This window comes from Mustela lutreola, chromosome 6 (assembly GCF_030435805.1).
Source record: "Mustela lutreola isolate mMusLut2 chromosome 6, mMusLut2.pri, whole genome shotgun sequence".
In the NCBI taxonomy this organism is placed as follows: Eukaryota; Metazoa; Chordata; class Mammalia; order Carnivora; family Mustelidae; genus Mustela; species Mustela lutreola.
The window spans coordinates 118,758,961-118,773,302 of record NC_081295.1 but is presented as its reverse complement, the minus strand read 5'-3'; the positions used below and the strand labels follow the sequence as shown (position 1 = coordinate 118,773,302).

The window sequence follows — 14,342 nt, the reverse complement described above, 5'->3', positions numbered from 1 at the left end:
GGCCGAGTATCCAGACTGTCACATATCTTTCAGAAGCATGCTTGGGGCTATACAAGGGTCCTTGCTGTGTGCAGAACACTCACGGAATCGGATTTCCAGGGCTCTGGCTAAATGATAGCTATGGGTGTGTAAACCTGCAGAACACAAATTCCTGTCTATAATGCCTGTGTATTAACTGTATGAACTGCTTTAATGGTCCCTCTTTGTTCCCTTAATTGTGTTCCTACGAAGAGGTGAAAGGAATAAGTAATACAGGCAAATGGCTTGTTGTCATGAAATAGCTTTTAGCTTCTAGGTGGCTTTCAGTAAAGTGGAGGTTCCTGCTGTGCTTAGCAGAATTTTGGAAAGAGACCATCATTCTGCCTTTGGAGTGGCAGCCTTTTTACCAAACAGGAGCCATGGCCTCTCCTTTATTCTGGAGCTGCCAGCCAGAATCCTTGTTGTCTCGTTAGGCTGTAGCATAGTGAGCTAAGTCTCCAAGAAGCAAAACCCTGATGAATCACAAACCTGATTTATCTCCAGTGAGCTGTGGGACATGTCTGAAGGAGGAAGTTTCTGCGTGTACCAAAGAATCATATTTGTAAGGGTACCATTGTTTGTTGGGTGGACTTGGGAATTCCTCTGAACCCCTCTGTTCATGATGTATCACTCCTCCTAGCCAAACTGCTCAGGAAGAGATTTTGTGCTTTGGCTCACTCCTAATAGCTGGTACATGATTATTCTTAATTTGTCTCTGAAACACATTGGATTCTTAGGACAGATGAGCCAGAACGATCCTCTAAATTGAGGATCTCCATTCTTTCTCTTGGTGTGACTGTGGCACTAATTTAAGGTGTTTCTGGCCTGGTTTGCGGAGGCAGCTTGGCCAGCTTCGTACCGTGACTAGCTGTGGCCACAAGGCCCTTAGCTACCTAGACCTTATTGGTGGGTGTAGAAGCCAGCTCTGGTCCAGTTATTTCATCAAAGATGGCTACCTGGATCAGGGATTTCTCCACAGACAGAGCTGCTTTGTTCTCTCCAGTGAAATTCATACTGCCTCACTGTTTGACTCCTCTCAGAACAGAGATTGGTAGAATTAATTTAAACTCATAGTACCATAAATGTAGCAGGAAGCTGGCGTTTGAGAGAAACTTCCCTATAACCCCCAGGACCTGTGAAGAAAGGCTCACCAAATAAAGAAGGGTGCATAGAGCCCTTTGTTTCTGGTAAATGGCAGTCATTCGGGGTCAGTCAGAAGTCATCTGATCCCCTCTTGAAAAAGTGGGAAGGATTCCAGCCTTGGGGTAGTGTGTGTGCATATTGGGGAAGAATTGCAGAGAAGGAAGGCCTTCGTGAGGCACCCTAGCTAAAAACCACTCAGAAGCTACTATCCATTGAAAAGAGACCATGCAGAACACTGTGATGTTGGGAGAGGCAAGGGAAGGAAGGATTTGGGAACTTATTGATGGCTTTTTGAAAGATAAAATGAGGTAAGAAAAGGCGAATGTTTTACCCAAAAGCCACTGAGATCTGAGGTACAGGTGTGTATCCAGAAAGGCAGCTGTGGTACCACGTGATGCTTGAGCTCTTTACCTCCTCTGCTGACCCCCCTTCTCTCTGGCAAGAAAAGAGCCAATAATCTCAAATTTGTGCTTCATAACCTGTCCTGGCATTAGGCACCCACACGAGAAAGTCTGTGGTGTTTCCTCTCCTAGGTCTTGGCCGTGAGACCCTGGATTCAGGGAAGCACAGCCCAGGAAGAGGAGGAGCATCCTTATGAGCTGTTGTTAACAGCAGAAACCAAGAAGTTGGGATCCACGGATGGGGATGGAAAACCAAAAGGTACACACCCACCCCTAGCCCACTCTGTGCAGAAACAACTGCAAAAGGATTTTTAAAGTTTGTGATCCTGGGCGGGAAGTAGAGGGTGATGTTCCTTGGGGTGGGGAAGTTGGGTGTCACTCCCATGGGCGTGGTGGGAGTGTTGTGACCTTTTGTTCGCAATGCCCTGCATTAGCATTGGCCTGCCCACCCTGCCCCCTCACACACACATACCACCCACCCACCCCCCACCCCCGCCTTCAGCACGTGAAGCAGGGAAGTGGTCAGGTCAGACCAGGCCATGGCTGTGGAAGGGGAGACAGCCTGTGGTGTGACCGAGATTGATTTGGGGTCTCAAGTCAGAAACCCTCAAGTTCATGTGGTGGAAAAACAAGCCCAACAAGTCAGTCCCTTGGGGTTCAGGCTGACGGCACAAGCTCTGCTTTGAGTCCTGACCTCAGAGTGAGACACTCCTGGGGAGGGACCCGTGATTGGCTGCCACCCCGTAACTAGAGTGCTCTGTCGCCTTGGCCTACTTTCATTGCCTCTGCGAAATTCCGTTTCCTCTGTGAGGGAGCGAGTGCTGCAGGACAGAGAGCAGACGGTGGACATGGGACAGACTCTGTGCTAGGAACAGCAGCAAGGGGCAGTGCCGTTCCCACTGCACGTGAAAGGGGACTCTCCCCGCTCTTTATAACTTTCAGGTACTAGATCCTTCATGGGGTATGATTAGTGCCTCCTTTCATTCCTGACTGTCACGGTTCCGGTAAGAAGTGGGGGTGCGATGGCTTCTTTCGAACCACCCTTTGCTGGGCCTGTTGGAGGGTGGGGGGTTGGGGAAGAGAACATGTACGCATGTGTCTGACATTGGAGACCTGATTTTTTTTTTTTTTTTAATTTTTTATTTTTTATAAACATATATTTTTTATATACATATATTTTTATCCCCAGGTCTGTGAATCACCAGGTTTACCTGATTTTTAACTATCTTGTTTAAAAGATTGCTCTTCCAGCACACAGAAACTTTGTGGTCATTTTTATAGTAATTGTTTTATTTTGTTTTGTTTTATGGTTTCCATTTGGAGCTTTCTGGGGGAAAAAAAAGTTACAATTTAAATATGGCAAACTTTACCCTTTTTGTGTTCAGTTCTGTGAGTTCTGACAAATAATGGTTATATAACTGCCAGTCTAGTCTAGGTACGGAATGGTTTTATCATACCAAAAACTCTCTCGTGTCCCTCTGTAGTCAGTTCCACACCCTTCCCTTACCTCTGGCAACCATTGCTTTTATGTCAGTCCCAATACTTTTGCCTTTTCCGGAATGTTCTATCAGGGGAATCATACCATATGTACCCTTTGAGTCGGGCATCTCACACTTAGCATAATTCACTGAAGGTTGCTCCATGTTGTTGTGTGTATTGGGGATTTGTTACTTTGCATTGCCAAGTAGTATTCCATTGTTGGGGTGTACCACAGGTACCCATTCTCTAGTCAAGGGGTACTTGGGTCACTTATAGTTCTTGGCAGTTACAAATAAAACTATAAACATTTGTAGGTTTTTCTGTAAACATCGGTTTCATTTCTCTTGAGAAAACGCTAGGAATGGGATTGCTGGGTCCTAGGTAAGAAACTGCCACACCATTTCTGGAGTGGTTATGCCATTCTGCTTTTCCATCAGAGTCACAGTTGCTGTGTATCCTCCCCTGAATATTGTCAGGTTTTTAAAATTGTAGCCCTTCTATTAGGTGTATAGTGATATTTCATTGTGGATTTAATTTGTATTCCCATAATGATTCATGATGTGAACATCTGTTGGTATGATTATTTGCCATCCGTATAGCTAATGAAGTGCCTGTTCAACTCTTCTCCTCATTTAAAAAATTGGGTTGTTTATGGTCTTATTATTGAGTTGTGAGAGTTCATTGTATGTTTCGGACACTCTTTATCAGATATGTAATTTTCTCTTAGGCTGTAATTTGTCTCTTTATTCCCTTATGCCTTGTGGAGAGCAGAGGTTCTTAATTTTGATGACAGTGTATCTTTTCTTTTCTTTTATGGATAAGTTCACAAGTATTTTTTCCTATATTTTCTTCTAGAAATTTTGTAGGTTTAGGTATCCATTTAGGTCTATGACCCATTTTGAGGTAATTTTTGAATATGGTGTGAGGTGTAGGTAGAGATTCACTTTTTTGCATGTGGCTATCCAGTCGTTTCAGCACGATTTGTCAAGGACCATCCTTTTCTTGCCTATGTCACTTTGTTATTCTTTTTCAGAATTGTTTTAGATATTCTTTCCATATAAAAATTTAGAGTGAGTCGGTTGATTTCTACAAAAAGTCCTGCTGGATTTTTATTGGAATTGTGTTGAATCTATATAGCAATTTGGGGAGCTTTCTTAACTGTATTGAGTCTTCTAATCATGTTGCTAGGTTTTTAATTCAAATATTTAGAGAGAGTGAAGAGTAGAGTATGAGTTCTCTAGTTGTTTAATAATAAATCATACTGAAATTAACCCTTAAAGAGCAAGTATTTAATGCTCTGTTTGAAAGTGGTTCTTAGGAAAGAATTTTTAGCATCAAGGAGGAAGGAGATTATAATTCTCTCTTTCGAAGGCTTGATCTGGACCCACTCACTATGGGTTAACTGGCTTCCTTTGGAAGGAAGAAAAAGTAAAAGTCAAACTTCATAAATGGGTCTGGTCTCCTTGGCTGCCAAATGCAGGAATTTTCTTTTTTTTTTTCTTTTTTTTTTTTTTTTTAAGATCTTTATTTATTTATTTGACAGAGAGATCACAAGCAGGCAGAGAGGCAGGCAGAGAGGGGGGGGGCAGGCTCCCTGCTGAACAGAGAGCCCGATGTGGGGCTCCATCCCAGGACCCTGAGATCATGACCTGAGCTGAAGGCAGAGGCTTAACCCACTAAGCCACCCAGGCGCCCCCAGATGCGGAATTTTCTGTCCTCAAGTCAAGAGATCTCCAGGTTAAGGAGTAAACTGCCCCAGATTACTTAAAACCTTGTATCTCCTCCTCCTTTGCTTTGGTTCCTTCCAGCTCGGCAATACTGGGCTAACTGTTATGAGTAGGTGGTACAGGAAGCAGATCTGAGTGGACCACAGCATGCGGGATGTGCATGCCTCCAGGCAAGCTGCTTGAATCGCTCAGAGAGCTTTCAGACAAAGGAGCTGAGACATTAAAGATGAAAATGGGCTCTGTTGGTTTCTTGTGAGCCTGGAAGGAATGCCTGCTAGAGTTGGTAAATGTGAGACAAGTCAGCAGATGATGTTATGGATTAGTACACAGTCTTTTCTGCTTTTTCACTAATGTCATTATCCAAGGCAGCTTTTATGGATTAATTCATCAGTTCTGAAAAGGCGGTGTTAATGAGACTACCACAGCTTTCGGCTCTCCTTACTGTAATTTGCAAACCTGCCGCAGAAGGGGTGGGATGGGGGATTATTTAGATTACATTTTTAAAGTAGATTTGTATTATCTCCCAGGAAAACAATTTAAACAATACAGAAGTGAATACAAGTAAAATGTCAAATCTTCTCACCTCTCTGCTACTCACAGTTGCTGGAAGTGACATAGTTCTAAGTGTAGTATCTGCTTCAGGTTGTTTGAGGTCTTTCTTTTTTTAAAAAGTGACTATGGGAGACCATTTTGTTTGTTTTTAACAATCTAAAATGGGATCATATTTCACAAATGATTTTGTACACTTGTTTTTTTTTTTTTTAAAGATTTTATTTATTTGTCAGAGAGAGCAAGCGAGAGCGAGCACAGGCAGACAGAGTGGAAGGCAGAGTCAGACGGAGAAGCAGGCTCCCTGCGGAGCAAGGAGCCCGATATGGGACTCGATTCCAGGACGCTGGGATCATGACCTGAGCCGAAGGCAGCTGCTTAACCAACTGAGCCACCCAGGCGCCCCTGTACACTTGTTTTTTTAACTTACCTTATCTATAAACCCTGGGTTCAATTTTGTTTTACGTTCTTAAAGATCTACTTTACTGTTTTTGAATGGTTGTTAACTATCCCATGACTCATTTTTCCATTGTCTAGTGGATGGTTGTTTACATTGCCTCCAGTATTTCTCTATTATAAATGAAGCTGTTGTGGACATGCTCTACACATTTTCTTACATGCTTATAAGAGTATTTCTTAAAAGACTTTGATAGAAAGTAGAATAAACCAGTCTAGATTTAACTGGTAAAGCTGAAGTGCCCCTCCCTTGGTGGTTAATGAGCACACGCTTTCCCTTTCCTTCACCAGTGTGCGATATTAGCACTCTTTAATGTTTTTCACCATGATAAGCCAAAGAAGTGTCTTTTGTAATTAGCCTTTGCCTGATCTAGTGAAACTGAGCATCTTGGTCATTAATGTTAGATGGTCTATGAGTGCCTATCTTTTTCCCTCCTAATTTTCTACTTAGAAGTTAATTAATGGTAGTATAAACACTTCATATAAATACTGATAATATTTGACCAAAGTGATACTCAGGGGAAGTTTATATCTTTAAATTTATTTGTTATAAAACAAAGACTGGGGCACCTGAGTGGCTCAGTCGATTAAGTGTCCAACTCTTCATCTCTGCTCAGGTCTTGATCTCAGGTTTGTGAGATCAAGCCCTGTGTTGGGCCCCATGCCCAACATAAATAAATAAATAAATAGACTAAAACTTAACCAAGAGAAAGTAGCAGAGAGAAATTAATAAAGATAAAAGCAGATAGTATATTTCATATACTTTATAGTATGCTTGTTATATCTCAGTTAGTAAAGAAAAAATATAAAAGAAATAATGAAGTAAAAAAAAAAAGTAGATTTGACCATTACAATGAAAACTTTTTTTTTTTTTTTTTTAAAGATTTTATTTATTTATTTGACAGACAGAGACCACAAGTAAGCAGAGAGGCAGGCAGAGAGAGAGGAGGAAGCAGGCTCCCCGCTGAGCAGAGAACCCGATGTGGGGCTCGATCCCAGGACGCTGGGAACATGACCCGAGCCGAAGGCAGAGGCTTTAACCCACTGAGCCACCCAGGCGCCCCTGAAAACTTGTTTTTTAAAGATCTCTGATAATTCTGGTCAAGAAAAGAGGAAAAAAAGTAACATAGAGTAATAACATAAAGCACACATATAAAGCACAAATTTGGAGATTTTAAAAATTAATAATAGTTTATAGAAATAAATTTGGGGGGTTAGAGTTGCTGCCATCCCCCAGGATGAATTGTCTGGGAGACTTATTGGTCCATCACAATGAATGATAGCAGTGGGGTTTCCGGTGGCATTTAGTGCCTGGTGACTAAGCATCTGGCACTATGTATGATAATTCTGCAGTTGTTAGATTGCCATTTATGTCAGTAGATATAACAAAAACTGACAGAAGTTGAAAGCAGTCCACGAAGTAGAAAACTCATCCCTCCGGAAAGGTCCTAGGCATGGATGGTTTTATGATAGTTTTATCTAGCTAGGTATTCCTCTGTTATTTAAATGATTCCCACCATAGATGTCCTCCAAAATCATTACTCAGGACTAGCATAATTAGCAATGAGAGCAGTGTTCCCAGTTTCATGTAGCATAGTCACTTATTTCACTTTAGTATTTAACTCTTTGCCCACTAGACATTCTGGACATACTGTTGAAGTGGTGGACAACTTTCTAGGTTTGACAGCAAATGGGAAAGTAGCCAAGAGCTCTGAAAATCATTGTTCTCTGTGGTGCTTCTCTGCAGCATCCACTAATAGGCATAGGTCCAGGTGAAGCGGTCACTTAGTGTAGGACAGTGGTGCATAATTATCTGAAGAAAGTGATACATGTGGACTGTTTGGCACACAGCTATACTCTGAGGTTTTTTAGAAGCAAGTAAGTCAGTATTCCTGAGAGCCACGCATTTAGAGCTAAATGAAGTTTATGCATGAGCATGAGGGGAGGGGAGGAAGATGTTAGCTTCTCCCTCTTCTCCCACATCCAGAGCATTGCCAATTCCTGAGCCGTTAGGGAATTCTGTAGTGTAAGCCTTTGCTTTTCCCTTTGCCAGCTTGGGATTGATTCTCAGGTGTGCCTCCAGGTGCAGTCCCAATTTTACATTTGGTTTAGTAAGACTTCAGGAAGATCAGATCAGTACCTGTGTTCAATTCACCATCTTTACCTGGAAGCCTAGGTCACCTTCTCATGGTGGATGCCAAGGAGTAAGTTTGGATGCTTTTCCCAAAGGCAAAAAAAAAAAAAAAAAAGTAAATGAGACAGTTTAATAATTAAGCCTTAGCTTCAGCAGTTTCCTCTTCTCTCACCTTCTCACGTTAGAGGAGCTCCTGCCAAAGTCCTACTGTATAAGTGTCATGCTCTTACGAATTTATATTTCTGAGTTGGAATAGTTTGCTTTTCTTTCCATTATGGAACAAGTCCAAGCCTTGTGAACTATACATCTATATTTTTCTCCCACAAAATGTATTGACAGCCGTTTACATACATATGTATTTTTGAGACATCTGTAAAATACATAAAAGGGCAGAATATGTTAAAATTCTATAAAGTGATATAAAGTAATTTTGGAGTTCAAAAGAGGACTAAATTATTTAGTGCAGGAGATCAGGGATGACTTTGTGAAGGAAGTAGCATTTGAGCTAAACCCCAAAGCAGAGAATCCTACTGGCTAGGCAGAAGTAAGGAGGAAGGCCAGGGCATTCCAGGCAGAGGAAGTGGCATAAACATCAGTAAGGTGTTGGGAGATGATAGCGCTTCTGTTTGGAGAATGGTAAGTAATCCAGTTTGGCTGGAACAAAGAACTGGTTGTAGAGATCGGGATCTCCAATGTCAGTCATCATTCCAAAGACTGTGCAGTGTTGTTGAAGCTTTTTGAGTGAGATGGCAGGAATAATTGTGGAATCTTAGATGTGAGCGACTAGAGGCAGGAATACTTTGAAGTCAAAGTATTCCTTCAAGGAATCTTTTGAAGGAAATTAGGATCCAAACTATAGGAGGAAGTGATAGGAAGGGAAAGTAGGGATGGTAGAGGTATAGAGGAGGTAGAATTCGCAGGACCTTATAGTCAGATGTGGAAAAATCAGGAAGAGAGGGTGTTAAGGATGATTCTGAGGTTTTTGAGCTTGGGAAAATATTGTGCATCTAACAAATAAGGGATTGAGGAGGGACATGACTGAAGGAAGATGTTAAGTTTAGTTTTGACTATGTTAAGTTTGAGGCGTTTCAGGTACTAGGAGAATATCCAGGTAGAGGTACTCCATAAACACTTAAAAATGTGGGTCCTATTCAAGAGAGGTAGAAAGATTAGAAATGCAGATTCAAGAGAGGTAGAAAGATTAGAAATGCAGATTAGAAATGCAAGTTGAGGTGATGGGTAACATGAAATATTAATCAGTTGCTGAGGGAAAAACTAAAGGGATTGAAGAAGTCAAAAATACAACCATATTGAGAAGCACAAGGGTAAAGAAATAAAGGAAGATAATCAGGATAAAGCAGTGCCATAGAAGCTGAGGCTGAATGTGACAGAACCCCAATATACCTGTTGTTTAAACAAGATAGGAGTCTAGGGCTAGCATGGCAGTCCATGATTGTCAAGGAACCTGTCTCTTTCTGACATCTCATGGTTCAGGGTGACTATTCAAATTCATGCTGTCAGCACAGGAAGGAAGAAAGGGGAGGAAGGAGGGCGCTTCACAGATAGCTCTCAAAAAGCGTGCGTACTACTTTCACTTATAACCCATTGGCCAGAATTTGGTCATGTGACTATGCCTAACTACAGAGATGTTGGGAAGTGTAATCTTAATGTAGGTGGCTATGAGCTAATTGAAAAAAGTCCTATGACCAAGGAAGAAGGGGAGAGTGAGTCCCAGGGATAACTGGTAAACCGTGTCAAGTAATACAGAAAGAGCTAGACAAAGGAAGTCTAGAAGAAGGGTTCAGCAGTTAGAAGGCCATTGGTAAAGTCAGGATAAGGATACACCCCATCTTGTAGGGTAGGCGGGAAGAGATCCGATTATCCCCACTTTTTGATGTGGCATTGAGAGTAGCTGAGGTGTCTCTGACCTAAGTCTCGTCAGGAAATTGTTGTGATTGTATCCAAAAGTATAGGTACTGCAGGAAAGATGACAGTCTGAAAAGAGCGGGAGAAATGAGGAATCCATTTTAAAATGACACCGCAGTTTTCAAGAGATGAATGAAATGGTAGCCCGGCCTGGTAGTCCACTTGGACTCTTGCTCTACCGCATACTGGCTGGTGACTGAGGAAGTCATTTAACCTCTTTAAGCCTGACTTTCTACATGTAAAGTTGGGGTACATATTCTTACCTCATGATTGTTGTGAATATTAAAAAAGAAAATGGTTAGCAGCATGTCCAGCATAGAACAACTAGTACCCAACACAGTGTGGCTGTTGGAAGCCAGCTGAGTTAAATAAACTGGTAGAAGACTCAGTCAGTTGTTTCTTGAGTATTCATCGGGGCTCAACATTCCAGCAACTGGAGAAGAGAAAGCAAATGGTCGTGAATACCCAGTGTTGGAACTGGCAGAAGATCAAGGGAAACAGAGATGTCAAGTGTGCTGTTAAATTAGACACGGTTAAGTATCATGGCTGGTCGGAAAGTGAGCCAAGCAGAGCTGGTATAGTGAATAGGAAAATTTGGGGGGCCAGAGGTCCAACAACAGGGAGTAAACAGACTGTCCAAGAGAAATTTAAGGAAATGGGGGAGCTATAAGGTAATTGGAGCCAAGTCAAGGTAGAACAGCCCTGAGTCCCAAAGCTGGGCTGTAACCCATGCGGGCTACAGTAGAAACTGGTTCTGACCTGAAGATTCTTCACTGCACGGCTACATGTTACCCTGCACCAAACTTGCAAGACTACTAGACCTTCCCTGCCGGTGGAGTTTTCTACAGTCTAATTTATAGGGCCACTTAGAAGAAACCAGTCTCCTTTTACAGAGTTTGGGAGAAAAGAAACCAGCCTGTGTGTGCAGCGTGAGCATGAAGAGCAGTTTGGAAATGGTTGTAAATGAAGAATGATGATAATGATAGCAGCTACTGTTTAATGAATGCTTCTCAGGGGCGGCCATGTGCTGAGTCTGTGGTCGCTGATTAGGTCATTGTGTATCTTATGACAGATCTTCCGGGTAGGGGCTATTTTTGTCACCGTGTAGTAGATGAGGAAGAAGTTGGGTGTTTGAGCTGGGTCTTAAGCCCTAGTCTGGCTAAATCCAAAGTTTAGCCATGAGCTTGAACCGTTTTTATCCAGGGCCCTGCTGCTCTTCACATTCTTAACACTGTAGAAGTGGAAGATTCGTTTACCTAATTGGAATCAAATCATAGTAAATCTTAGTCCTAGAGAATGTACCCCAACTTTGCTTTGCTTTCCTTTTCTTTCTTTTTTTTCTTTTTTTTTTTAGAACCAGAAAGAAAGAAATCACAGGGCCGGGACTATAATTTGGGCTTCCTGAATCTGCCAGTTCAGGTCTCTGCTTCTCTGATTGCCATGGCCCAGAGAATGGACTCTAGGTCTTCTTGTCTTATCAGATCACAGTTGCCAGCAAGTGTCTGCATAACCTAGTCAGCACCTTCCTTCTTAGGAGAACATGGGGACTCTCCACAAGTAGCCATGTACGTAGGAGTTCTCCTGGACACACATGGTTTCTGGTGCTCACTGCAGTGACTGGAGAGTTGGAGGGTTCAGGCCTTACAGAAAAAAGAGAGCAGAACAGTCTGGGTAACTGGAGTTACTGGGTTCTCTGGGTTGTAGGGTTGATTTGACTTAGCAAGTTCTCATACAAACCACAGTTTTTAGCCCTAATCTAAACAGACACGGGGCGCCTGGGTGGCTCAGTGGGTTAAGCTGCTGCCTTCGGCTCAGGTAATGATCTCAGGGTCCTGGGATTGAGTCCCGCATCGGGCTCTCTGCTCAGCAGGGAGCCTGCTTCCTCCTCTCTCTCTGCCTACTTGTGATCTCTCTCTGTCAAATAAATAAATAAAATCTTAAAAAAAAAAAAACAACAGAAACTGACTGAAAATGTCTAAATGTTAAAATGTTATTATTCAGAAGCCCTTGAGATCCCTGTGGATCGTCGTCATGAGCATTAAAATGCAGCACGGAAGACCCCTTGCTTCAGCAGCTCACAGGGTAAAAGGAAAATGAACACCCAGAGTGAATAAAGATTGAAAGTTGAAGGGGCTGAGAATTAGCATGCTGGTGTGTGCTGCTCAGTCGAGCAGCTGGCCTTGATCTATGGGGGGAGTAAGGAAACAGCTGTCTCTGTGTCCTAGCCCCTTGTTTCTCTCCTACAAGGGCAGGTTATGGAGTGTGCTGATGGCAGTGCGGGAGGAGGATTGGAAGCTGTATGGTTCTAAGGGGGCAGTGCAGTGATTCCCAATCAGAGGGAAAGCCTCAGGCCTGACAGTTCTTTTCTGTGAGTCTGAGAATCCATGAGTGCCCAGGCACAAGGTTCATGGTTCTGCTTTTTAAGTGTGTTTCCACTAAACATTAAGCCTGTCAAGGCTTTACTTCTTCAGCGGCCAGCTCAGAAGCTACCTCTTCTGAGACTCCTGATTCCAAGTAATCACACTTTCCTTCCTGCTCACTGTGCATCTGATTTATACTTTTCTTAAGGCATCTATTAATTTTTAAATAATTAATTCTAGTCATTTCTGTGTATGCTAGTTTCTTCCGATAGCTGGTAAGCCCATTGAGAGGTCAGTGTCTTCAAATCTTGGGTGCCTCTTGAAGGCAGACATTTTGTACCTGCTTATTGGTGGAATGGGTATTCATAGCCACAGTTCTGGGGCCCATCTCTCACTCCAGCCTTCTCACTGTATTACCTTCTGTCCCTGCCTTCTGCTGTCAAGAGTTGTAAGGATAACAAAGGCAATGGATATTCGTACGTGTCATGGATGCTGTCTTTGGTGATCTTTCCGACAAACCTGTGAGCAGCCCACCAACTAGCAAACTAGTTGGTAGGCTCATCTGTGAGTGAAGCACTTTGTAGTGGATCCTGTGTGGAGAATAGTATTTGTTAACATCTCTTGAGAGCTGACATGTGCCAGGTGTGGTTCTAATTGCTTAACACATATAATTTAATTCTCACAACAATTCTATGAAGTCAGCACTCTCAGGACCCCAGAATTATGGATGAGAGTTCTGGGCACAGACAAGTTAAGAATTTGCTCAAGAGCTGGCTTGTGACCAGTACATTATATTGTTACCACCTCGTCCCCGAGAGGCCTAATACTATTCTGACTTTACAAGGGACCACTGAGTAGTTCTTTCCCTACTTGTTGATTTGCCAGGATATGTAGCTTAGTCTTGGATATGTTTGTTTTTTTTTTTTAATTTTTTTCTTATGGGGAAGAGAACACTAGCTTATTAAGATCCTGAGGATCTTCGATCTTGACAAGCTTTTCAACCACCAAGGTGTCTTTCCTAGGGAATTGCCTGGGTGAGTCATGTAATCATAAGAATTCCTTTTCATGATTTCTTTTACTCTATAAAGTATTGGTAGATTGTGTTTTCCCTCATGGGATTATGGCCCTCAGAAATTTTTCCTCTTCACATATTTCCTCCTTCCATAAGTTTCCATTCTTTCTTTCTGCCCACTTCCTTCCCCAGGCATCTGTCTGGTATTGAGCTCTTGGCATGTGTCTCTCTTTCTTCATTGATGCTAGCATGAATGGGTGGCTGTTAGACAGGGCCTTCACTGTCAGCTCCCACAGCAGCAGTCAGAACATTCTCTGTGGCCTGGGTTCCAAGGTCCACCCAGGCAAGCGTGAGCCAGGCTAACTCCCAGTTCTGGATTCCAGTGTTTCTCTTTTGTTGTTGGATTCCCCTCCCTCCCCAAAATATTGTGAAATAAGGAGCCAGATGCTGACAAGAAGAAATAGAAGCCCGCATTCCCGTTACCAAAGTCTTCTTTTTGTATTCAGATGCAGAGGAATGGCACCTTGGGCCGGAATCTGTAGGAAACTGCCATGTGGATATGGTCTGAGAGGTAGCAATTTTGACTCTCCCCATCTGGCTGTCTTAGGTAGTGCCATTGGTCTGAACCACCAGTAGACAGTCACATGTCATCCTCTCCAGCCCCACTTTGCAATGCTACGGGTCAGCTCTGTTCGGGTGCCCAGTTGTCATATGTGGAATTCAGAGTCCTAAAGTCATGGCTTGCTGGGGCTGAGTTAGGCTGGATGGAACTCTTACGTACGCGTTTCTTCTTCCCTAGAGCAGTGATTCCAATTGTTCAGTGCTTGTTTAGTGCTCTAGACCTGACCTTTGGGGTATAGAGTTTGTGAGTTAGGGGTATGAAAATCCCAAAGCAGTCAAGTGTAGAGGAAGGAGATGCCAGAGTGCATACTTCTGGCCTCCTGTGGATAAGTAATCAGAGCCATAAAGTGCAGCTAATTGGCTACCCCTTACAGCCTCAGCAGGCTTGCCAAAAGCTGAACAGACTTTGGAGACTGAACCATTCGTCTTGAGAAAGTAGGGTGAATGGAACCGTGTCCCTGCTCAGAACTTAGGCTGATGGGCTCAATATGAGAACTGGTTGTTGGGATCCTTCCT

The 14,342-nt window shown here is 42.8% G+C and overlaps 1 protein-coding gene across 10 annotated transcripts in view; it reads left to right on the top strand.

The window, feature by feature from the left end:
• The window catches only part of ANKS1A (ankyrin repeat and sterile alpha motif domain containing 1A), a 178,854-nt gene that overhangs the window by 91,989 nt on the left and 72,523 nt on the right, over window positions 1-14,342 (top strand). For all 10 annotated transcript variants that reach the window (XM_059178569.1, XM_059178566.1, XM_059178571.1 and 7 more), the window contains one exon: window positions 1,695-1,821. In XM_059178569.1, coding sequence (XP_059034552.1) covers window positions 1,695-1,821 — 127 coding nt within the window. The remainder of the gene's footprint in view (window positions 1-1,694; window positions 1,822-14,342) is intronic.